The sequence below is a fragment of the Calypte anna genome, chromosome 7 (genome assembly GCF_003957555.1).
Source record: "Calypte anna isolate BGI_N300 chromosome 7, bCalAnn1_v1.p, whole genome shotgun sequence".
NCBI classification, from domain to species: domain Eukaryota; kingdom Metazoa; phylum Chordata; class Aves; order Apodiformes; family Trochilidae; genus Calypte; species Calypte anna.
The window spans coordinates 32,386,702-32,411,933 of record NC_044253.1 but is presented as its reverse complement, the minus strand read 5'-3'; the positions used below and the strand labels follow the sequence as shown (position 1 = coordinate 32,411,933).

General features: G+C 37.5%; 1 protein-coding gene across 2 annotated transcripts in view; it reads left to right on the top strand.

The window, feature by feature from the left end:
- The window catches only part of NCKAP1 (NCK associated protein 1), a 62,233-nt gene extending 38,379 nt beyond the window's left edge, over nucleotides 1-23,854 (top strand). For both annotated transcript variants that reach the window (XM_030453873.1, XM_030453872.1), the window contains exons 20-31: nucleotides 527-658; nucleotides 2,574-2,792; nucleotides 3,197-3,327; nucleotides 3,642-3,739; nucleotides 7,594-7,687; nucleotides 8,390-8,472; nucleotides 8,946-9,026; nucleotides 14,408-14,501; nucleotides 15,465-15,581; nucleotides 19,288-19,397; nucleotides 21,944-22,033; nucleotides 22,661-23,854. In XM_030453873.1, the coding sequence (XP_030309733.1) occupies nucleotides 527-658; nucleotides 2,574-2,792; nucleotides 3,197-3,327; nucleotides 3,642-3,739; nucleotides 7,594-7,687; nucleotides 8,390-8,472; nucleotides 8,946-9,026; nucleotides 14,408-14,501; nucleotides 15,465-15,581; nucleotides 19,288-19,397; nucleotides 21,944-22,033; nucleotides 22,661-22,777 (1,366 nt within the window). In that variant the 3' untranslated portion in view covers nucleotides 22,778-23,854. The remainder of the gene's footprint in view (nucleotides 1-526; nucleotides 659-2,573; nucleotides 2,793-3,196; nucleotides 3,328-3,641; nucleotides 3,740-7,593; nucleotides 7,688-8,389; nucleotides 8,473-8,945; nucleotides 9,027-14,407; nucleotides 14,502-15,464; nucleotides 15,582-19,287; nucleotides 19,398-21,943; nucleotides 22,034-22,660) is intronic.
- The last annotated feature ends 1,378 nt before the right edge of the window (nucleotides 23,855-25,232 follow it).

Below are 25,232 nucleotides of genomic sequence, written 5' to 3'. Positions count from 1 at the left end.
AAAATAGGAAACAATGAATGTTCAGTGTTGTGGCTGGGAGTGGCTAAACACACACATTGCTCAAAGGGAAGTGGTTTTGCTACAGTTGCAACAACCAAATATTAGAGAACTCTGAAGATCAGAAAAAATGAGGGAAAGAACTTATTTGGAGCTTTAAGATTTGCTCCCTGAATATTGTCACATCTTTCACACCGGCGTGTAGCAAACATTACTTGTGACGCTCACTTGAGCTAGGAAAGAATTATTTTTTTACTTTTTTGAGGAGGGAAGAATATTAATTGTATATACATAAGATTTATATCTCTTGAGTCACTGCATGTGATGCAGATCAGTTGTAAGATGTGTTCTTACCCAAAACTTTGTCTTTAATTAAGATAACAAAGTCTATCAAAGCAGAAAAACATAAAGGAAGAGTTAGAGCCGTACCTGTTCTTGAGGTGTCTTCCATCCACCTGTGCTTTCAGTGATAATACATATTGTATTGCATTAAATGTTTTCCTTATTTTCTTGTTGACTCTTCTTAAAGCCTGGACAAACTGCACACTGCACTTTCTGAGCTCTGCTTCTCAATCAATTACGTACCAAACATGGTGGTTTGGGAGCACACATTTACCCCGAGAGAATATTTAACGTCTCACCTGGAAATCCGTTTTACCAAGTAAGAAATAGAGTGAAGATAGATGTTTTCATGTACAACATAAGTCTTTCTTGGTTTGACATGGGAAATACTTTGTACTTAGTACAGAAATGTAGTTTTTAACAAGATGGATTGCAGAATTCTTAAGTCAAATTCTGACTGGTACAACATTGAAGTTTTATGTGCAGACATTGTTAGTTCCTCCTTTAAAATGGAATATATTAGAAATTAATGTCCCTATACAATGGCCCGTTCCTGCAATCCTAGTTCTTTGTATGGTGTAGGAGTTGGTAAAGCCTTCTCAGGCATTTAAAAAAGACCATCTTCTTACCATTCTTTTGCATAGCACTGGATTATTTTAAATGTTTGAGTTTACCAGCTTGCTGAAAGGGAAATCGGAAAATCAGAATTCGGTACTGGATGAAGCCAACTGAAAAGATATTTAAATTACCTTTTTTCTTAAAAAGTGTTGCCACTTGATATTCCTCTTGGTTGTTACCTTTACCTTCACATCACTGTTTGCAGAAATAGGCAAATGGCAACTTCTGTAGAGGACCTCATATGAAAGCAGCCACCTATTGCTGTAGTATATTATGGCAAGCATTACTAGTTACAAATTTCAGGCAGGGTATAAAACCTTAAATTTAGTCAAGGCAATTAGGTCATTAGAGCACGCCATCTTTCAAGTGAGACAAGGTGGTGTGAAAGTGAAGGTAGCTTCATGACTTTATAAGTCAGCTGTAATCTTCAGGTTTATGAGCTCAAGCCAGTGTTGGGTACTTGTGCTTTCTTTTTTATTTTTAGTGGGTCTGGCTTGTGGGTTGGGCGTAAAGCCACACAGCCAGCTGACTTCTTTCCTTTTTCATGCATAATGAAAGAAATGAGACTTGTTAACCAAACAGAATAGATGTTTCATTCATAATGATTTTTCGGGTATTTTAAGTGGCATTTCTTCCAGAGACTTGCAGGCTACCATTAAATAAAGTGTTAGTGTTTCAGTGTCGGGAGTTTTGTATTTTAACTGTTTTAACCTGCTCTGTTTCATATATGGTTGGACTAGATCTTACTGCTATACAGCTTAATCCTGTAATAATATTACCTTGTAATAATACTCTTGACAATACCTACTTAGCATCAACAAAAATGTAACTTAAATACACCAATCTTCTCCTTCAGAGTAATTAATCATATTCATCTCTGATGAAGGTGGTGTACTCATTTCTGGGTTTTTTTTATTTGTTGCTCTTCTGCCTTTGAACTGATACCACTTTAAAGCTTAGCTCTGCAAGTATGAGACCATAATAAGCCTACAGTGAATTCCACATGTATTTGTTTACTTAGGAGATGTGGTTTGCTTTAAGCATCTCTGATAAAGTTTGCTTGGGGGCCTAGTTTAAGGGAGATAATGATTAAAGTCCGTGTCTATTTATGTTAAAAATTGAATATACAGCCCTTTGTTCAGTTCTTATGTAGCCTGGAAGCTTGCGTGATGTATAAGACACCTATTATTGGAGACGTGGTGTTATTTATAGTGAGAATCTGCACAAATCAGATTGTCCTGCAATTTCTTGACTTTTTTTTTTTTTAAAGATAGAAATCACTGTATCAGTTAAAGGGAGCACTGTTGAAAGCAGACCATATAATTTTCCTGAAGTTATTTAAAACAGCTGAATTTTTAAAAGGATATGCTCTAGAAAAGCTACCTGTATTGCAAAAGAGATAAGCTCTTTCAAGACAACTGAGATTTTTTTTTAATATCCCATGATTTGAGGCAGAAAAAAGAAACTGAATTGTATGGTGTTCATCTAGTAAAAAATTAGTCACTCAGGTAGTGCGTGATTTTGAACGAAAAAACATTTTTATAGCTCTGTGTTTGTCAGTTTAATTTTACTAATAAATACAATTGATTTGTTGCCAAATTTTTTCTTTCTAAAAGGTCAATTGTTGGAATGACTATGTATAATCAAGCAACACAAGAGATTGCAAAGCCTTCAGAGCTGTTAACCAGTGTCAGAGCCTATATGACAGTTCTGCAGTCAATAGAAAATTACGTACAGATTGACATTACACGAGTGTTTAACAATGTTCTGCTTCAGCAAACCCAGCATTTAGACAGCCATGGGGAGCCAACCATTACCAGTCTGTACACAAATTGGTAAGTAATGGTATGAACTCTTGTTACTAAAGTATTTTATGTTGGTTTTATTTAATTAAAAATCTGGAATTGGAGAAGTTCTGCTCTGGCAGGGGGATTGGACTAGATGATCTTCAGAGGTCCGTTCCAACCCCTGACATTGTTTCAGTGAAGTGGAGTTGTTTGGAATTTTCCTAAGTTTCTGACTTCAAGTTTACAGTTCCCAACATCTGTTAAAAGCACTTTAAAGTTTTCCTGTTGTGAAATCCACTTTTTATAGGGGGGAAATGCAGACTAAGGTACAGATACCAGTTGAAATGTGAAACCAAAACTTTTGTCCTTGTCACACAAGTACACTTCATCTGTAGAGAGTGTCTATGAACACGTGTGTCTTCTCATCTAAAACTTTTTCCCTTCTGGATAAGGTATTTGGAAACTTTGCTCCGGCAAGTCAGCAATGGTCACATAGCCTACTTCCCAGCCATGAAGGCATTTGTGAATTTGCCTACAGAAAATGAATTGACATTTAATGCTGAGGAGTACTCTGACATATCAGGTAAACTTTGATGTTTCTACTGAACGTCTGTGAGGGACAGAGGATGCTTGAGGGACTGGAATAACAGCAACTTTTGGAGTATTCTGCTATAAAAAAGCATTTGTTAACTTTTATTGTATTTAAGCTATGGAGATAGTTGTATGATGTGTTGGTGACTGCTTCTTCAGTTCTATGATGATACAAGTTTTCGTATCTAAAATTCTACTTTTTGGTAAAATACTTTAGCAATTAAAACACTGTTGCTAGGTACAGGATGGGCATCAAAGAACTGAAGAAGGAATATTTGAAGTAGAACAGTTTGTTTTATTTCTCAGAAATGAGAGCCCTTTCTGAACTTCTGGGACCATATGGGATGAAGTTCCTCAGTGAAAGTCTGATGTGGCACATCTCTTCACAGGTTGCTGAGCTTAAGGTAACCTTGGGAAACTGGTGGGTGGGGAGTCAGGTATTTTCTGTTTGAGCTTCCTTTGGGATATTTAATAGCTATGCTTCTGCATGCCATCATTTTGAAACTATTGCATCAAACAAATGGATAAAGCTGTGAATTTTATAGTACATTTGCACATATAGTACCTGTGTTTCCCACATTCTTCATCAGCTAGATGGGCTGGACTTTGTAGTTCTGTTGGTTTTGATGTTAGATACCTTAAGTTAGGAGTCAGGTCTCTTTTTAACATCAGTGGAAGGAGAAATGTTTTACAGGATCTCCAGGTGCTTGCAAAGCACTTACCCAATTCTGTTGACTCTCAGAACTTAGCATGAGAATCTCTAATCTATCTGTAAGGACTTAATTTCTTACCACGTGTGTTAACATCTATTGTTAGTTCCCATAGATGGGAAACTTCAGATCTTTTTTTCTTTGTTATTTTTCATTGTTTTTAGGCATCTCTTTCTAACTAAATAATGTCCACTTATCATAAATGTCTGTTCTGATAAATAAGCCTGATAAATACAGCAAAACAAACAAACAATAAAGTTGGTGCCATGAAAAAGAATTGGAAGTATGAGCATCTCAAGGAAGCTGGTTGCATATATATTCAAAATAGCAATCACAGGGGAAGCACTTGGTGCCTCCATAACTCTTTCTGGAAAGAGGTTTTAATGAATTTAATGTGTACTTTATTCCCAGGATAGTCATAGTATTAAAATGTCACTAATTTGCATGTATTTGCTTTTCATATGATTTACTCAGTGTCATTTCCAATTTTAATTCCAAGTTGTTATTACATTTCATAGTTTTCAATTAATTTAACCACTGCTTGGGATGATTTTTGGATACAATTCATGCATGCTATGTTTTTAAAAATGCACATGAATACTTAAGAGATCTAAGAAATCTTCATTTTATTTTCTTCAACAACAATTCATTCTTATTAGTATACCAGGCTTTTAAAAGTGTGTGGTTTTAATTTACCCCATGTCACCCTGTCAGAGATCTTGTTCTCTCTGTAAACACTGTGAATTTCAGTGCTGCTGAGTTACCTGGGATGTGTGATGCCCTGAAAGAACTGAAGCTTAAAAAGGTTCAGTGTCACAGTTTAAGGAAAGGAGCTGCTCGTGCTTTCCAAGAGCCTGCAGCAGCCCTGACCTGGGTGATCAACTAAAGAGGGTAATTGATTCTTTATGCCCATCCCAGTGAATTTTAGGATGAGACTTTCCAGGTGAGAACATTGTGACTTCAAGGCTAAATTTAGTAACTCCTGCTATGGACAAAGTGACATCTGTCACATTTCAAGTAAAGTACAAAGTCATAGGGGATGTCTTTGGTTGTTGCTCTGTTTGTCCACTTACTGTGAGGTCATGAATTTCTTGAAGTCAGCATGATTGATATTCTAGCTCTGTGTATTTTTTTAAAAAAGCAGCTTTAAATTTTCTCTAGGATTTGTTGGTTTCTGACACTGCTAAGGATAAGCAGAACAAAGTGTGGATATGACCACATGCATATGATCACATCTTTGGAGGAAAGAAAGAAAGCAATTAAGTGTTCCTCTCCTTGGCTGAGGTGCAGTTGGCTTAGTGAGAGAGCCCCGAGCAACATCTGTGTTTGGGGGAAGGAAGCAACAAGAGGACAGAATGTTGAATTTTTTAAGAGTAGGGTTCAACATGCTGGCTTTGCTTCCTGCAGTGGGAGCAGGTGTTGGTTTTATATCTGAAGTTTAAGTCTGGGGCAAGGAGGGGAAGTTTGCCTCATTTAAGTAACTATTTGAACTGTATTCCATTCTGCTCCTTTTAAATTTTAAACTGGTACAGTGGTTATTTTTTGTAAAGCTGAAAACTTGACTCAGTAACAATGTGCGTGGGCTATTGCCTTCAATCTTGCATTCTGGAGAGCTTTGAGGGATTTAAATTAAAATTAATTTAAATTAAATTAAAATTTAAATTAAAATGACACATCTGCCAAGTTCTGAAACATCAGCTGGTTTAAAATCAGTTTGAAATCTTAATTTCAGTACAAACCAGCCTGGCTTTGCCTTTCAGCACAGAGGTACATCTCATGTGCCTGTGTGTGTGCAGATGTTCTTGGAGGTGGTTACTTTCCTACATCTTGTATACCTTGTTTCTTTCAGTGCTTCTCACTGAAGATAAGAAAAATGAAGGTGGGGAGACTGGTTGAATTTTGGATAGACTTGAGCTCCTGGAAATAGCAGTACCAGGCCACAATGTAATTGAATCTGAGAGGTCTAAGCTGTTGAACAGATCTGCTTTGCACAGGCTACTTGGCTAGCTGAGAGTAAACACAGACCACCGGTTATTTCATAAAGGCATTATATTTTTAAGTTGTGTTGTTTTGTTCCTCTCCTGTGGAACATCTACTCTGAAATTTAGTTTTCCTGCTTGTCAGTTGGTATGTTTTGCCCTGCTTTCAGTGTAGGTTGAGGTGAAGTAAAAGAAAACTATTAAAAGTGGTTAGCAGAACTATAAATGTGAAAGGTTCTTGGCTCCTGAATGGTAGGTTCCTGCAGCTATGTCTCTTCTTGTATTTTATATGATCTATCTTATATTCCAGGATTATAGTGGCTTACTCATTTGATGAATAGTAGTTTTTCCTGCTCCTTCCTCATTACTCCTTTTGTTTGTGCATCCTGGTAATTAAGATAGGAATGCATCCACTTGTGATTATTCATAGTTTTCTTTTTCATTCAAAGACCTCTCCCAGTCCAGAAGACCTTGTTTTCTTCCTTTATCTTTCAGTTCTTCCCTACCTTGATGTTGGTTAGTATAAAAAGCACTAAATTAAGTATTCTTTAAAAGAAAGGAAACACTTTCTTCTTTTGAAGGTCTGAAGCAGATGAGATACCTAAATTTTCTTAACTGCTAGTTGTCCTCTACCATATATCTACAGAGAAATAATCATGCTTTCCATTTCTGAAAGAAGGCACTTTGAATTTAAATGGAAAAAAAAATAAAAGAAAAAATTACCTATTGCCTGCTTGAAAAGAGTTTAAAAATACTACCTGGCATGATGTAAGTTCCTTAGCAAGAAACCCTTTTTGGATCTGACATTTTGTAGATGTGATTATGCAATCTCTGTGATTCAAATTTAAATCTGAGACACATTTGGAGAACCATTTCAGGAAAGTTGTGACATTTACCCTAATGGTACAAGTTGCATGGATGAGAGCTGTAACAAACTAGAAACAGACCCACATTTCTTTTGCTCAAACTCACATGAAAAACATTGCACTGGAGTTTTGCTGTGTCAGGCTATGGTTCTGAGAATTGAAGGAATGTCTTAGTTTTTATATTATAATTAAAGAAGATTCCAAGTAAACTGCACCAAGATTTAACAATCTGTCTTGTATGCTCTTCATGCAATTTTTCAATTTTACTAACATTTACTAATTTTACTAATTTACTAACATTTTTCTAATCCTTACAGCATAGCTAGTGAAAGGAGCAACCCAAAAGAATGGATTGCATAGTGAATTTGCATTTTTATTTATATACTTAAAAAAGCTGGATAGCCTGAGAACCTATTGTCTGGTTTTACTGAGTATCATTCCCTTGCTTTAACAAGTTGCACACATTGCTGAATCATGTTCTGTGGGGTATCCAATCCTCCACTGTTTGATTTGGAGCTTGCTTTGTGTAGAGTAGTACATGATTTAATTACTGATACTGTAGTCCTGTTAAGAACACAGTTGGCTACATCTGTATTGCAGGAGTTCAGTTGCCTCACTGCTGGACTTAAATAGCCTAAACCAAGCATTAATCCTGCTAACACACTGAAACCAGTTGCTAACCTGAATCCTTCCTGCTTTTCAGAAACTTGTGGTGGAGAATGTTGAAGTTCTAACACAAATGAGGACCAGCTTTGACAAGCCAGACCAGATGGCTGCACTCTTTAAAAGATTATCATGTGAGTAACTAGAGGGGTCCTACGGAAGACAATTTTTTTTTTAATCTTTGTAAAGAAAACAAAATTTTTTTTCTCTGTATTAAGCGTACAGAAGCAGCAAAATGTATGAGTGCTCATATAAACTGGTGCATCTTTTCAAAATTTTCCATTCTTCTCATGTGCAGGCAAAATGAGATTTCAGTGTAAGTGCATGGGCACTATAGTGATGATGACTTCTGAGCATCTCTTCAGAGATGATGACTCACAGCTGTAGGAGCAGTAATCTGAAAACAGGGTGCATAGTTGTAGAGTACAAAACGTGGGCTTTTTTGACACACATTTCTGATTTAATTCCATCACTGTGTAAATTATTGCATTTTTTGGGAGGGCTTTTACATGTAACTAACGTAAGTAATTATCTTTAACAAAAGTAATAGAGACATTTTTGGCCTCAAGAAACCACACAACTAGTGTTAGCATCCAGTATTATAACCTGCTTGTAGCAGGGCTTATTCCATGAAGTCTTCTACTGGAAATCCCTTTGTCAGCTCAGCTATAAAAACCTGCTTAAGCACTGTTTACTCTGTCCCTTTTAAGGGATGCCATGCTTTTAGTACCTTGTGTTTTTCAGTATTTTCAATATATTAAAAGTTTTCTCTTTGAGGAATAGGGCTTGTAAGCATCAACACATTCTTGTTCACCATTGTTCTTGTTTCTCTCCAGCTGTTGACAGTGTTTTGAAGAGAATGACAATTATTGGTGTTATCTTGTCTTTTCGGTCGCTGGCACAGGAAGCACTTAGAGATGTAAGAAATAACTGAATATGTTCCAAATAGTTTTTTGTATTTAATTTAATGGAATGATGATAGGTTATTTGAAACTTTGTTTAAGAATGCTATCTCTTAAAAGGTTGGCATGTGGGAAAATGGCAATAATCAGTAGCAACTGAACTTTCAATTACAAGTTGGGGTTGAGGGAATGTCCTTTTTCTGCTCATAATGTTGAGCAGAGAAATGTTGCATTAAAACATACAGTTTTTAGCTTGAGCATGCCTCTCAATGTATTTTTTTTTGTTTGTTTAATCCATTTTAAAAGCTTTCACTTCATTTGCAAACAGCTTTATTATGTATTTCTTAAGCTTTATTGTCTTAAATCTACAAAAGCATACGCTTAAAATAAAAACTCATGTAAAATAATTCCAGTAAAATAATGTTAGTGTCTAATAAATCATTAATATGGGAAGTGTTTTTTCTCATTTTTCTTGTGTTTTTTCTCTTAGGTCTTATCCTACCACATTCCTTTCCTTGTAAGTTCCATTGAGGACTTCAAAGATCACATTCCAAGAGAGACTGATATGAAGGTAATGTTTGGCCCAAAGGATGATGGGGTCAATTTTGGAGCTTACTGAAAATATGTAAGGGGCAAGACTCTAATGCTTAGTGTGAAAAATCCAGAAACAACACCCCTTTTTTTCTAAGAGCTAAGTATTGTGCATCTGCAGCCGACTAATGTTTATGGAACTAAAAAACCAAAACAGCCAGCTGAGAGGATAAGCACTATCCTCTATCTGCCTTTGACCATATTTGAGAACTTTCATGGACAAGGACAAAATTTATCAAGTGTTAAGAGCTGACTTAGTGATAAAGGGAAGAATATGGAGCTGCTTCATAGTGTGAGCAGTATAACTGGTGAAAGTAAATGTTGCAAGGACATGGTTGTATTATGGTTGAAGTGTAATACCTGTCAGTCTGATTTTGACTTTAAATTGAAAAATCTTGTGAACCCACTGCTTTGAGATACTGGAAAAAAAGTTAGCAGCTTAAATAAGGTGCCTGGATTCTGACTGGTAGTTTGTGTCTGTCTGAAAAGCATTGTTGCTGCCTCAGGTGGCTTCTGAATGCATAAGGACAGCTGCAGCCTAGTTGTTTTTTAAATCTCTGACTGCAGCTTGGAGCCTATGAGGGTTTGCAAGCTTCTTAATGCTGTTTTGGTAGTTGAATTTTCAGAAAATGTGTATTGGGATAGATGTTGTCCAACTCTTGATCCACTTTCACAGAAACAGTTTTTAAGTATTGAGGGCTTGAATATGTTGTTATTCCTGAACTTGAAGTTTACATTTTGCCATTTACTCTTGGGGAAAGAAACCTAGGTTCTGTTGTGTGTGAAGATTCATTAAATAAAAAACATCGTTCTCCTTTTAAAAGTACATTACAAGAATAATTTAGAGTCTATTATTGTGGGCCACAGCATTTCAGAAGCCACTCTTTAGCAGTCTGTCAGCAGATGAGTCAGAGGTTACATGAAGAATATGATGAGTTCATAAAATTTCAAGCATATGCTATTTCACTCCAAAGTATAGTCACATGTTCACAAGTTCTTTGAAATTCTGACAGTGAAACCATCAGTGAGTGGTTGGTGTCCCAGAAAAAAATTGAAATTCATACCACAATATAGGAATTCTGGGAAAATACTATGGAAAATTAACTTCAAGGATAGTGACTCTCAAAATGATGCAGATTGCCTTTGCACTTCTCAAGAAAAGCCTTTTTAAACTGCTCACTCTTAGTTACAGAGAAAATCATTGATCCACCAGAGCATCATGTTCCTTTATCAACCTGAGGCATCAGCATGCAGAAGAGATGAGAAGTTCACTGCTTGCTTTGCTTGATCCTTTCAGAAAGTATCTTTGGTATCCTCCGGTATCAAAGGGTTGCTGAAAAGTAGGATGGCATAAAGGCTGAATCATTGAAGACAATATTTTATCATTGATAATTTTAAGCCTGATGGTAACAGACCATTTTAAAGACATCACTGAATTAATTTGTGTCAGCAGGTCTAAGAAAGCATCGTCCATGCTGTTTCTTGTGCAGAAGTCACTGGAGTGTGTTTTTTTCAGTCACTGGAACAACTGATGGCAAAAAAAGCAATTTCCTGCTAGATAAAACCATGCTGAAGAGTGTTCCCTGTCTCATTTGGAGCCAAGTGGGGGTTGGTCTCTTTTCCCAGGCAACTCTCAGCAAGACAAGAGGGCATGGTCTCAAGTTGTGCCGAGGGAGGTTTAGGTTGGACATTAGAAAGAATTTCTTTACAGAGAGGGTGATCAGACATTGGAATGGGCTGCCCAGGGAAGTAGTGGATTCTCCATCCCTGGAGATATTTAAAAAGAGACAGGATGTGGTACTCAGTGCCATGGGCTGGGAACTGCAACGGTGGATCAAGGGTTGGACCCGATGATCTCTGAGGTCCCTTCCAACCCAGTCGATTCTATGATTCTATTCTATGATTGATGCCACACAGCACCTCCCAGTTGCCTCTGCTTCAGCTGATATTTGGCTCTTGACTTTCTCTGGGTCTGCTGTAGTTCCGCTGGGATTCTTAAATGTAGAGAAATAAGATAAATTAGGTGCCTCGAATTGCCAGTGAGTGGGTGTGAGTCCACCTGTGCCTGATTAGGACAGGCCCCTATTGGGCATGAGCAAGGCCTGGGGGCCAATAAAGGTGGAACACACACCCACAGAAAAAAGCTCAGCTCACTCTGGTGCGAGGCATGGAGAGGCCAGCAGCTTGTCGAGCCTCTGGAGCAAGAAAGGCTCTTCCCGCTACACTTCTACCCTGGAAGCGCTGTGTGGTGGCTGGAGTCCTGGAAGAGACCAGCAGCTCGTCGAGCTTCAGGAGCAAGAATGGCTCCTCCCGCTACATTTGGTGGAGAATGCGGGCAACATACAGACATCTAAAGAAGCAGCAGTGTGAGAAGCTGGCAACAGGAACATTATCACCGATTTGAAAAAATGCCTGGGCTAACACTCTCCCTGAAAGGTATGACCAGCAAGTTCTTTGGTTTGGAAACCCCTGAACAGAGGGAAGCCAAGATAAGGATTCTCTCTTTGGAAACCCCTGAGCGGAGGGAAGCCAGGAGGATGGAATCCCATGGTATAGAATCCCATGGAAGAAAAAGAAAAAGAAAAAAAAAAAAGAAAAAAAAAAAAAAAAAAAAAAGAAAAAAAAAAAAGTAAATAAATAAAAGTAAAAGTATGGAATCCCACGGAGGAACCAGAAACCCATGAGGAACCAGAAATTTCTTTGGAAACCCCTGAGCAAAGGAAAGCCAAGAGAAGGATTCTCTCTTTGGAAGCCCCTGAGCAGAGGGAAACCAAGAGAAGAGCAGAAACAGGAGGGAGAAGAACAAAAGGTAGAGACTTTGTGAAAAAGTGCCTGGGCTGACATTCGGTTGCCTAAGCTAGGGTTAAAATCCCATAAGTTATAAGTGTATTTTTGTAAAAAATCCTGTATGTATGTGTAAAAATCCTGTACTCGGGGCCCCCTCGATGCTCTTAGCTGAGTGTCCTGCGGGGCCCGAAGAAAAATCCTGTATGTCTGTATTCTGTGCGCCCCCTCGATGCTCTTAGCTGAGTGTCCCGCGGGGCCCAAAGAAAAAATGTGTATTTTTGTGTAAAAAATCCTGTGTGTCAGTAGGTATTTTTGTGTAAAAAATCCTGTGTGTCAGTAGAAAAAAAAATGTGTATGTTTAAAAATCCTGTGCAAAAATCCTGTATGTTTGTTAAAATGTCTTTAAGCTAGGGCAAACCGGGAAAGCTTTAAGAAAAAAAAAAAAAAAGAGGGGGGGAAATGTAGAGAAATAAGATAAATCAGGTGCCTCGAATTGCCAGTGAGTGGGTGTGAGTCCACCTGTGCCTGATTAGGACAGGCCCCTATTGGGCATGAGCAAGGCCAGGGGGCCAATAAAGGTGGGACACACACCCACAGAAAAAAGCTCAGCTCACTCTGGTGCGAGGCATGGAGAGGCCAGCAGCTCGTCGAGCCTCTGGAGCAAGAAAGGCTCTTCCCGCTACACTTCTACCCTGGAAGTGCTGTGTGGTGGCTGGAGTCCTGGAAGAGACCAGCAGCTCGTCGAGCTTCAGGAGCAAGAATGGCTCCTCCCGCTACACTTAAATATACCTATTCTGTGTGGAGTTTTTTCCTGGTTCAGAGTGTCTGAAATAAATTTTAAATGCTTCAGTACAGTCCCCCATGCTGATGTTCTCATGATACCAACCATAGCTGTCATGGCTTGTGGTGTAGCATGATGCCATGTGGGCTTGTTTGGGAGTACATAGCTTCCTCAGAGAATGTTGGAGGACTGTGCATGGAGAAGGAGCCAAACCTTGGATAATTCTGTCCATAGTGCCTGCTGGGACTACTGGGAACTCTGGCATGTGCTACCCCAGAGCCTTGTCTTCAAACCAGATTGCTGGAAGGACCAGAACTGTGCTGTGAGCCTGCTGACTATTAAGGCCTGTGGACAATCAGCAGCTCATTGTCTGAGCTTTCTCCTGGCATGGTTACACAGAGCAGTGCTGCTTTTGGGACAATAAGGCAGATCTCTTTTTTTCTTAGCTGAGGACATGTTAACAGACAGATCTTTACAAGGCTTTGAACACTGGATTTGGACAATTGCCCAATTGGGTATATTTTAGGACATAACACAGTAATTTCCTAGTACTAAACTTTCCAAGCAAAGCATAAATAGCTTTTAAAGCTGTTGATGAAATAAATACTTATTATGGAACATTAGTTATATTTTAGTATCCCTGAAACTTACGATTTGAAATGACTGGCAAAATGGGGATCTGTTCTCCTTTTATTTGGCTGTTTTTAATATTAAAATGTTGGGATGTCTATCCTAGGCTTTTAGAAACAGGCTTGCATTTGTTGCACTGCTGCTTCTTAAACAGTTCATTGTGAACCAGCTCCCATCCTGATGCTGTGTAGTTCTTTCAGTGCAGGACTGTACTGAGGCCAATCCCAGGTGTCCAGCTGACAGCAAAGCACTGTGCAAACAGCTTTGTGTGCTGTTCTTAGCAGAACTTGCCCTCAGGTAGCCAGGCTGGAGCAGAGGAATGAGGTCAGTCTGCACAATATCTCCTATGTGCAACTGACCCAGGCTATGTGAGAATCTATGGGCAAAGTATAAAACTTGTCAAATATTAATGGCAGTAAAACACACCATTAGCATTTCCCATAGTTGTTTGTCTTTTGTATAAACCTCCTTTTGCAGAGATTCATCTGATGTACAGCTTCAGATACTTTGTCCAACAAAGTGTGAATTGGGGGAAGAGAGAAATAACTGGGTGGAATATTTTTGAATAGCAATAAAAAATACAGTCTGGGACAGGCTGGAAAATTGAATACATTTCAAGATGCTCTTAGTTCCTTCAAGTGTCAGGGTCACCTAGAGTCTAATTCTTGGCACTTGGAATCACTGCGTACTGAATCTGTACCATATTTGAATGTTGTAAAATTTCTGCCTTAGTCTGAAATTGCACCAGGCTGTGACTTTTGGCTTTTGTCTAAAACTGCAGTGATTGCAGATATTAGGTGATACTTCGGATCTGGTAGAGAAAACTTGATAGTTTCTTTTGAACAGTAAAGAAAAACCTAATTGGAGGTCAGGATGTTTGCTTTGGAGGTAATGTGGAGAAGTATACAAGCTTTGTTTGGCTTGGCAGAAAGAAATTCGAGTCTAGCACACAAAGTACTGACCCAGTGTAAAACAATAAAAAAAAAAAACAACCCAAAAATCTAGGGTCTCTTTATTATGTTTTAGCCAAATCTCTGAAACTTTGGTACCTCCAGCTCTGATGTGAACATTTTAAGCATGACAGCAGGACTGGGCTTTATCATGTTTACACAGGAAGTGTTCAATGTTGTCTGTTTTGTAATAATCTTTCTACTGGTCCTCAGGTGGCAATGAATGTATATGAACTGTCATCAGCTGCTGGACTGCCTTGTGAGATTGATCCTGCCTTGGTTGTAGCACTGTCTTCCCAAAAATCAGGTAAAAATTACAACTGAAAAATGTAAGTGTAAAAAATAAATTCTTGGAAATAGGGGAACAAAAAAATAAATGCACCCAGGCATGGAAGTGTTTAAAGTGGTAGGAGGAGACTTTTATATCTTGAGTCCTTTGTATTGCTTCTATAAATTGCATAAGAAAGTGAATTATTCATGCCTGATGATTTGTTAGCTTGAGAATCTTTTCCAAATTAACTTGTTGACCTAGAAAGGAAGGGGTTCAATGGCTAATGGTGCAAACTGCTGTAAGTTAATGACACTGTGGACACAGTCAGGTGTGTGACAGATCTGTGTCATGCAATGAGAACTGGGAGCTGAAATGCCAGCTGAATGCACTCCATGAGTTTCACAGCATTGTGTATGTTTTGCAAGTGTTAACATGGGGTTACAAGGGGAAATGTGGTAAAATAAACATGTTAATGTGTGTATAAAGCTTCACCTAACTTCTCTTAAAGCACCACTGTCCGAGCTTTTCAGTTTTGTTTGCTCTCTGGCAGGTTAGAAGGCATGAATTAAGGCTCTCTAAGTGCTTTTTGATGATCTTCAGCTTTTTTCCCTGTCTTCTTTACGGAGCACTTCACTGGATTTTTTCCCCATGTGTAATGGGCAGTTAATGTTAGAATCAGATAGTGGATATTTTAAATACACCTAAGTTGTTTTTTCTTGCTTTAGTAGTAATTTTGGGAGGGGAAAATACTGCCATCTCCAAGGGATGTTTGACTATTTAAACTTGAGTGTCAAGCTCAGCCCCTTTAAAATAAATTTTATTTGCTCTATAGATGTTATATATAATACATAATACTCCTTCTTGCAAAGTAAAGCCATGAAGTTTTTTGTTGATGGGTTTAAATTTCATGTTGGGCAAACATTTTATATTCTAAGCTACCTGCCATTGAAATGAAACATTTTTAGATGACTACTTAAAGACCTTTGCTTTTGTTTTTAGAAAACATTAGTCCAGAAGAAGAATATAAGATTGCTTGCCTTCTCATGGTCTTCGTGGCAGTCTCCTTGCCAACTCTGGCCAGTAATGTGATGTCTCAGTATAGCCCTGCCATTGAAGGTAATGTAACATCAACTAAATATTTTCTCTAAATGCTTTTTTCATAATTGTCCTGTCAGTTTCTTGGATCTCTTTAAATATTTATATTGTGTAGAGAACCAACTTAAAAACCAACTAACCCTAATTCAGGAAAGTCCTTCTCAAAGTTACTTCAAAAGCATTTACTTTTGTTTGAGATAAACTTCTATGAGAAATGAGCCTTCTACCTGAGATTATTAAGAAAAGTTCAGGTACTGTAGGGGGCAATCTCGTCCTGATATAAGTAATTGCTAGAGCATACATTCTACATTAATTAGTACAAGACTTACTCTATAATGGTACAAATGTTTTACTTATCTTTACTTTGGCTTTGACCTACTCTTACAAGGTGTTTTTTCTGTATTTAGTATGCTGTTCATATTACTAAGCATAAAATTTTGAAAGCAGAATCTGGAAGGTGTAAGCTGTGAAGAGAACTATATCCCATGCAGAAGTTTAACTTCTTTAGTTATAAAAAAATGAAAATTGCCTCGAGGAAATTCCTTGCATGTAATCCACAAAAAAGAATTCTCTGTCAGACAAAATCAACTTAAAAGAAAAAAAGAAAGACTGACAGAACTGTTCCAACACACACAGAAGTCACTTTTCAGCTGTTCAAGTTATTTCCTTTGAATTGTGCAGCATGGTTCACATAAAATACCATGTGTGTGTTTTTTCTGCTCTTTCTTACAATTTGCATTATTTTTAATCCCTTCAAAATCCAACTTATAAAGAATGCCTAACCTGAGTTCTGAAAATTTGAAATACTAGGAAAAGACCAAAAGTTCTGACAGCCTTATGTGTTATTTAGTGTAGTATGCAAATCACATTTTTTGAGATACCTGAAGTGGTTGTTTTAAATTGGGTTAATTAACATTTTCCTCAGTTTTGAGCCACTATTAACTATAGTTTAATTTTGAAAAAATAGTTTAGCTTTTTGCCAGTTGTTAAAAAGTTGGATAAAACTCTGTTGAAATGAATAAAACTTGAAAATTGACTTGAAAATTAACTTGAAAAGTTACAAATTTTAAAGTTGAACAACTTTTTCTTATGAATAGGGAGAACAATCTGTAATGCCCAGAGTTGCTTCATGTTACCTGCACTCCCATAGTATTGTTGTGGCTTTTTGTGAGCTTTTTCAAAGTCATGATGGCTGAATGAAAATCCTGGAATATAGACAAAGAGCAGAGAATACAGAATGTGATTGGTGAGGGGGAGAGGTAGAAACTTGCTTGTTAAAGGGCAGTCAGGTTGATTCTCTCAACTCAGCCCAAATGAACTTGCTTATGTGTGTTTAAGAGCACATCTCTTAAATATTACTTCTTTATAGATTTGGTGAAGAAACTGGAAGCACTTTCTGCAACCAGTTTCTCCTTCAAAAGCATCTTATCTACATGGAATCTCAAAACTTGCACTACTTGCCAGGTGCACAGGACTGAAAGTTTGTTATGTTTGGTTGTATTTTTACATACAGCCTTTTGCAAATGAATCTGTAAGAACATGAGTCTGGCTAGAGGTTCTCCAACAGGTTAGAGCTCATGCAGGTTTGCCTTCCTCAAGGTTCCAAGGACCTTTTTAGTCCTCAGGGTCCTAGCCTGCTCAAACAGCAGATAATTCACATCTTCTGGCAGTTTTATATCGTGTAGCTCAAATAGTTCCTGTGTTTTCATTTGCATTCAGTAACTCTTAACATGAAGTCAGACAAAGCCTGTTCCAATGTGGGTTCTTCAAGTAAGCACAGTCATTAAGATGTGACAGTTTATGATGTGACTCATAGAACTGTGACTAAAGTTATATCTAGATTAACTAAGAGTTAACCTGGATCAGGAGTTGATACTGATTTTTTTTTTTATGAGATGTGGCCTCTGTAATTCTTTACTGAGTGGACTCTTTTTTTATCTTGAGGAAGAGAGTCTGGCAGAAACAATATATAAAATATGTTCACCCACAAAAATAACTGAACAAACAGTTCAGTCTAACTTGTCAGTCTTTCCTTCCTTGCACAATATTATTCCTGTGTTCTACCCTTATCCTAGAACGTCTAGTTTTAAAAACTTAATATAGATGCTGTTTCCAGAATGCGAACTTAATAAATGCTGCTTTTTACAAAGTAAATTCCCTGGACAAACCCTGAATTTATCCATCAACAAGTCAAGATTTGAAGGAGTTTCAGCTTCCTAATCTGGCAAGATATACCTCCCAAATACAGACAGTTCTTGGAGAGCTTTAGCAATGTCTGTGTTCTCTCTGCCTTCTCCAAGATCAAGCCAGTTTCTTCCACTACCTCCAGATAAAGGCTCAGACTCTATCAGAGCAATATTTTTGTTCCCAGTAAGAAGATTTAAGTCAAATATCAGGCCATAGGACTAATAGGTTGTGTAGAGGCTAGGGTAGAACACTCATCTGAAAGAGACAGCATTTTCTAAACACTTAAAATCTGTCACGTTGGAAGACAGCAGTTTATCAGCTGATTTCCTTTGCTGGGAGACAAAAATGAAGTTACTTCAAAAGAAATCAAGCCACTTCACAAACTAATAAAAAAATAAAATAAGCAGAATTAAGATGTCCAAAGAAAGTGAGCTATTCTTTTTTGGACTAGCTTATTTGTGCAGCAATATTTAATTTAAGAAAAATGAGACAGGGGGAGTGTCATTTCTGGGAGGGCTGCTGGTAGAGGTCCAGAGGGATCTTTACTAGGACCTACCAACCAGCATATCCATATCCGCCAATCTTATTGAGGATACTAGAGGAGGAGAGAGCTGCAGATAGATGCTATGACACGGACTAAATTGGTCATTAAAATGACAGATAAAATTAAGAATGGTGATATGCATGGGAAAAAATTAGTTTTTCTCATGTGAGTGGTGGGGTGTAGTTGATCTCGCTGTTCAGGTGTGGTCTTGGAGCTATGATAAATGACTGAATGAAAAAATAAGCTCAGTGCTCAGCAACAATAAAAAGGAATTGGTAAGATCAGCAATATTTGCATGCTTGTATGCTTCTAAGCTCCTTCAAAGATCACTTTCTTTTCATATGCCAGCAGCCTCCCAAGATACTTGCCCAGCTGTCTTACTAGTTTTGTTTTAAAGTGATAGGTTTGAGTGTCTGGAAAAGATACTGGGCTTAGTGAGGAGCAGTTTTGGTCTCTCCTTGAAAACTGATGTAATTTAATTATCTTCTAGGGCTCTGAAGCTGGGGCAAATATTAGGCAAGATATTATATACAGCAGTTAGCAATTTGATGGAGTTGTTCTTGTATTCCTGTAGATCTCTTGGGTGAATACTGGCTGGGCATGACAAACTACATTTACACTGAAGGGAGAAAAATAGCCAGTTAGCTGGAAAAAATCCTGCTTGCATGTGTCTTCTTAGCCTAGTCTAGTGGGAATATTCTCAAGTTCTGTAGAAGCCAAATAAACTTTGGGTATATTATTTTTTCCTTCTTTCTAAGAGCCACAAGGATCTTTGTAATGTGTGGTGACCATTGCAACATCCAGAAGGGACATCTGTACTTCTGGTGGCTTTCTTGATACCAGTTTCAAAGTGCCAGAACTTGGCTCCCGTTGTGTAAGATGCTTAAAGTTGATCTTTCATGGTGACAAGTCTGTTTTCTCTTTGGTGATGTTTTCCCAAGACTACTGTCATTTTCAGAGGTGATGCTGAGGTAATTTGTATGTGTTTTTGTTTAGGACATTGCAACAACATTCACTGCTTGGCCAAAGCTATCAACCAGATTGCTGCAGCTTTATTTACTATCCACAAGGGAAGCATTGAAGACCGTCTTAAAGAATTCCTGGCTGTATGTATAACTTCAATTCTAGAGCTAACTCCTCTAAAGAGGGGAAGTCTCACCCCCTAAAGCTTCTCAGGCTGTTTTTATACATAGTCCATCTTGCCCAGGGCTGTCATTAAATTACTAATGTGTTTGTCACTGCAAGGGTTGCTTAAAGGGTTAACAGCCCTGAGCAGTTTTAGTCTTCAGAGCATCCTATAAAGATTTAGATTAACATGGATGATTATTGATTAGGCAACCTTCATTCCAATAGCAATATTGTTCTGTAGTGTTTGTAATGTTACTTATTTTCCTGTAGTTATTGATTGCAGAGAAACTAAAGTTATTGTATAAGTATAATACAGTGTTGATTTTGATTAGGAGAAAATCAGGTGTGGGCAAGGTACTTTTTTAAAACTAGCAATAAAATTCTCAACGAGAAATATTTATTGACTTCAGGAAGTATTTTCAAATTTAGGTGGAAAATTACCTGGAGACAAAATGCAACTGGTTGCACATAAATCTGGTTTTGATGCAAAAGAGAGAAAAGCATATAAGTCTATATGTAGATTAAATTTAGTACTAAATCCTTTAGCAAGTGTCAGCTCTCTGTGATGTTGGAAAGAAACAGTAGCAAATCAACACAAGTGTCATTTTTTTTTTTCCTGCAGTATTATCTTTAGTATTTTAGCACATATCTTTTGTGTGACCCATGACTGGAAAAAGAAATGTATATAAAATCAAGATCCTATCTAGCAGGCTTGTTCCCATGTTATGTTGGACTCTTCAGTTTATTTTACCTCTTCTCAGAAGGTAACTCCAGAGTGCCTTTTGAGTCATACCTTTTGACATGTCTGCCTCTCTTAAACAGGAGCTGTCTGATAGCAGAATTCTACATGAGTGTTTGGGGAGAGGAATTTTTTTTTGCTTTGGAGTAGGTTGAAGATCAAAGCTTCTGAAATCCTTAGTGATGCTTAGAAAAAAAGCCTCAGAAACCCTTAGGTGGTGGTGATGCATTTTAAATGCATTTTGATGTGCTGCCCAAGTAGAAGGAGGATTTTTGAAGTGGCTTTTAATTATCCAACACAAGGGAGCTAAAGACTAAAAGCTTCATCTTATATTTTAAATATTACTAGAGATTGAGTGATTCTGGATTTTTGCTGTTTGGCCTTGAAGTAGGAAAAAGTATCTCTTCTCCACCTTATTTTTGGTGCCTTACACAATTATGAGGGTGGGATAATGGTAACTTTCTGTAACTAGGAGTCCACAGAAGCTTTTTTTTTTCTTTTCCCTAAAAGGATCTTCCGTTTCTAGAAGTTCATTGCATTTTGTAAAACAGAAAAAAAAATCCCTTGGCCATTGACCCTGTGTAGTGCAACTGCTGGCTGTAAAAGATGAAAGAGAAATGGTTGTGTCAAGTTGCATACATTTGACAAGTGAAGGAAACCAGTATAGTTTCATGTGATAAAACCACTTTTGATATGAAGCTTGAATTTTTTCAGTGTTTACAAAGTGGTTTCAGACCACTGCTTCTACAGCACAGACCATGACTTGATGGCTCAGATATTTTGATTATTTTTCTTTTCCAACACCTTTTGTGTATCACTTAGTGTTAGTCTGAAAGAAAAATATTCCTCTTAAGAAGAAAATTTACTGCTGAGAATCGTCTGCTTTCCTGTCAGAAGTTAATGAAATATGGAAAAAACTTACTAGGTTATTTAATACTGATGAGAATGTGCTAACAGTATTTTGAACACATTCACTTCATATTGCAAGTTGATTAATGACAGAATTATTTCAAGAGGAGTCTTGATTTAGATTGTTAAGTTAACATTTAAAGTTAAAATCCATTTCTGGTAAACATGTGGTGTAGGCATGTTGCCATTGCTTGGTGTAAGGGCATAAATGATGATTGTACATCTGAAAGTTGAAAAGAGGGGGTTTTTTTGTTTTTTCCAAATTTCTATAAGGCATGAAAACATGGGTTGTCAGTTCATCTGCATTATGTTACTGTATTCTCTCATCCTGAGCTTGTAAATACCTAAGAACACGTTAAATTTTCTAGGATATCTTTCAAAACTAGTGTTGTAGTGGTGCTCATGGTCTGATAAAATATTCACCATTAGCCTTTAGAACGAGATTTCTTCAGTTAAAAATATAATTGAGGAAGTAAAACTTGACTTGTCCTTCTGTTGCAAAATGGGTATAACTTCAGAAAAGAAGCACACCAGTCACTTTAAATCTTAAGAAAATCCAATATGTTTATATGTGTTTTGAGAGGAACTTTATGATGATCAGTCAGTGAGAATGAGCAAAAGTTCTTTGCAATAAATTAATTAATGGGTTGTATTAAAATAGCTCAGACTGCTTATTAAACCTTGCTAGAAATAAACAAAAATGGCTCACTGAGACTAAAGACCAGTGATGCTTTGTGTCCAGGATCACTTACTTTCCTCTGTAGCTTTTGATGCACTGCAGGGTCTGCTGGTTTGTGTGTGTGTGTAAAGCAAAATAGCAGAAGTCAAACAATGCATTGTTTTATTCACTGCTTTGAAATGCTCATTTTTGTGTAGCTTGCATCATCCAGTCTACTGAAGATTGGCCAGGAGACAGACAAAACTACTACAAGGAACAGAGAATCTGTTTACCTACTACTAGACATGGTAAGCTTTTGTCTATGTTATGTTACTAACTTCAGGGGTAGGCTTCACCTTGCATCATTCAACAAGGGGGCTTTGGGGGCCACCTTTTCTGTTGTAGTTCAGCAAACAGTGGAAATAACTTTTATGTCATTCTTCATGGTGTTCTGATGTCAGAAATTAAATTTTTTTCTTTCCCCCAAAACACACACACACACACATTTTTTTGTCATCATGCTTGGTTGCCTAGAACACTTTATCACATTGATCATTCTTATTGGCCGTTTAGTACATACATTTAATACATTTTACATTTAGTACATACAATATTAAAATGAAATTTCACATTAAAGAAGTGCTTTTCAGAGTATGTGTGGGGAAATCCTCTCTGCTCAGAGGTTTTCCTTTCAGCATTCTGCATCTTTTGGAAGTGGCAGGGGTGGTCTATGACTATATAGATAGGAAAGCTAAATGACAAGTTCTGAGAAGTGGTGGGTTCATAGCAATGTGTTTCTCCCCAACATTTCAACCCTGCATAATTCCTTTTTGCTCTGAAATGCCTGGTTTTGTGGTGCAGAGCAGAAATATTTCCATGAAACAGATGAGCAGGAGCTGTGCTCTGCAAAACCTGTTGTTTCTGGTGTTTTTCAGATTGTGCAGGAGTCTCCCTTCCTGACCATGGATCTCTTGGAGTCTTGTTTCCCTTATGTCTTGCTGAGAAATGCATACCATGCTGTCTACAAACAAAGTGTCACATCCTCTGCCTAAGTACCTACTTACTGGAGATAAGACTTAGCACGCATCTATGTGGCCTCAGTTTTATCTGTAAACTGTGGAGCTATTTTACTTCATGGCCTGATGAACAGTTTTGTGGATTATAAACTTTTTTCCATAAAGTTGTATTTCTGATCAGTGGTTCCTTAATATGGTTGTAATACAATATAAGCTTGGTTGATTTTAGGTTGCACATTCATGGGAAACCTTCTTTTTTCTCATTTCTTCCTTTTTTTTTCTTTTTTTTCTTTTTTTTTTTTAAATTTAGAGCATCAATTATGTTTAAAAAAATAATACTTCTGCTATATGTTTTTTGATATTGATCATGCAAAACAAAAATTGCTTGTTTATTTCCAGAAGAAAAATGTATTTAGTGATTATTTTAGGTAGTGTAGCTTTCATCTGTGTGTAAATTATTTCATATAGGGAGAGTTATAATCTTGTACCTATTGTTCTTATTGAAAACAAATATTGGATGTGCATTTCTGTGAAGTAATGACAGCATTTCTAGTTTTATTTTGAAACATTCACCAGTCTACATACTATGGCACTATCTAACATTAAAAATGTTACAGGTCTGCTTACCCTTCAGACAGCAATCCTCTCTCTCCAGATACTCTTAAACAACAGCAAGTGGTGTTGTTTGTATAAAGCTTAGTGGAAATTTTTTTTAAACTAACTTCTGTGGTGCCCTGTTGGCATTAACACTACCATTGTACCCTGCTGTATAATAAGCATTCTTACACATTTATCACATGTTGATAAAATGTTAGCCCTTAACCACTTTTTATATGTTTTAAATTTTTGAAATTCAAGTGTAACTTCCATAACATACAATAAACACTAGACTGTATTATCTGTAGGTGAATTATTTTTAATATAAATGTTATCCTAGTATTTGAAGCTTAAACTGTGCTGTTGTGCAGTGATTTACATCTCACAGTTCATTAAATATCAATCCTTAGAGCTTTTATGTGAAGACTTCTTTCAATCCCTCACCTTCTGGCTTCTGCGATAGTGAATCTTGTAAAAAGTTGGAAGAAGGAATTAAAAACCATGTAAAAAGTGTCAGTTTAGTGCCATTATCCTTTAAGGCTTGCTTTTACAAAATAAAGCAAGAAAAGCATTTCTGTAGTACTTAGCACTGCCAGTTGTACCCACAGAAAAATAAATGTATTGTGAAAGTATAAAACTCGAAATAATCATAAAACAGGAGAGTGTTGCTAAAACTCTAACATGGGGCATTACTTAGGCAGCTGTATAATAGGCTTTTTTTTATCAGCTGTGCAAATTGGCATGCAAGGGTAGCAGAGGCTCATTTAGCTTGAAAGCTGACCAGATGGTTGTGCTCTGTAATCCACAGTGTATAAAAGCAGCGTGTTTCTCAGCAGGCTCTGGACATTGTATAGAGCCCCTGTTCTTGATGCAACTTCTGTGCATGCTGGTAACTTTTTCTATTATGAAAGAGCTGTTGTGTGCTCAGTTAACAATAGCTTCCTCTGTCCAGAGGAAAAAACTACTGGAATAAGATTGTCCTAAGCAAGTAAGACAGTATATCTATATTTTTCCTAATTATGCATTTCGTGTTATTTCCACAGAACTGTTCTTAAATCTATAATTTTGCACCGTAATGAAGAATGTCTAGAAAGAAGTTAAGTTGACCAGGAGGTTTGAGAGTTCTGTTCTATAATACTTAAAATTTAATACATTCAAATGTCTTGACTTTAATTATGATTAAGATTTAATTAAGATTTTGATTGTAATGTAGCCTTTTGTGGAAAAATAATGCCTGCTTTTAAGACCAACTCTTGAAAAACTCAAGTTTGAGAATTAAGTGTGTGTCTTTAATCTTTTCAAGTATGAAGCATCTGTGGTTGGGTGTTCACCTCGGATCCCTGCCAGCTCTCCTGTGTCTGAGGTGTTACTGAAGGAGGCCCAGATACCAGGTGATTTCTGACAAACAGATAACAAGTGCAGCGTCCCTGCTAGGAGCTGCTTCTGACACAGACAGATTAGATTTAGCCATGACCCTTTTAGACTCTACAGTTTCTGTGGGAGCCCTTACATGCCTGTGCTGTCCAGCTGCCTGAGATCATTCCACCTGAACTACCCTTCCTGCAAGAACTCAGCAAGCTCAGAACCAAAACAAAGAACAGGGAAATGAGCAGAATTAAGTGGACTTATCCATGTTTTGAGTGCGTGTTGTCCTTGCTTACTCTAGTTCTAGGATTTTTGGTTTCAGTTGAGCTCCCACAAAGCTGCTTAGGGTTAGGCCTGCTTGTAGAAGGCAGAGCAGAGCACATCAAGTACACCTCAAGGCAGCCTGGATCTGTGCACTAGACAGATGGTGGTGAGCCTGTTGAACAAGTGAGTTTGGAGAAGAAGGTAGTGAAGGAGTTGTTTCTCTGGAGCTGACACACCATGGCAACCTCTTGGTAAGATCAGCTGG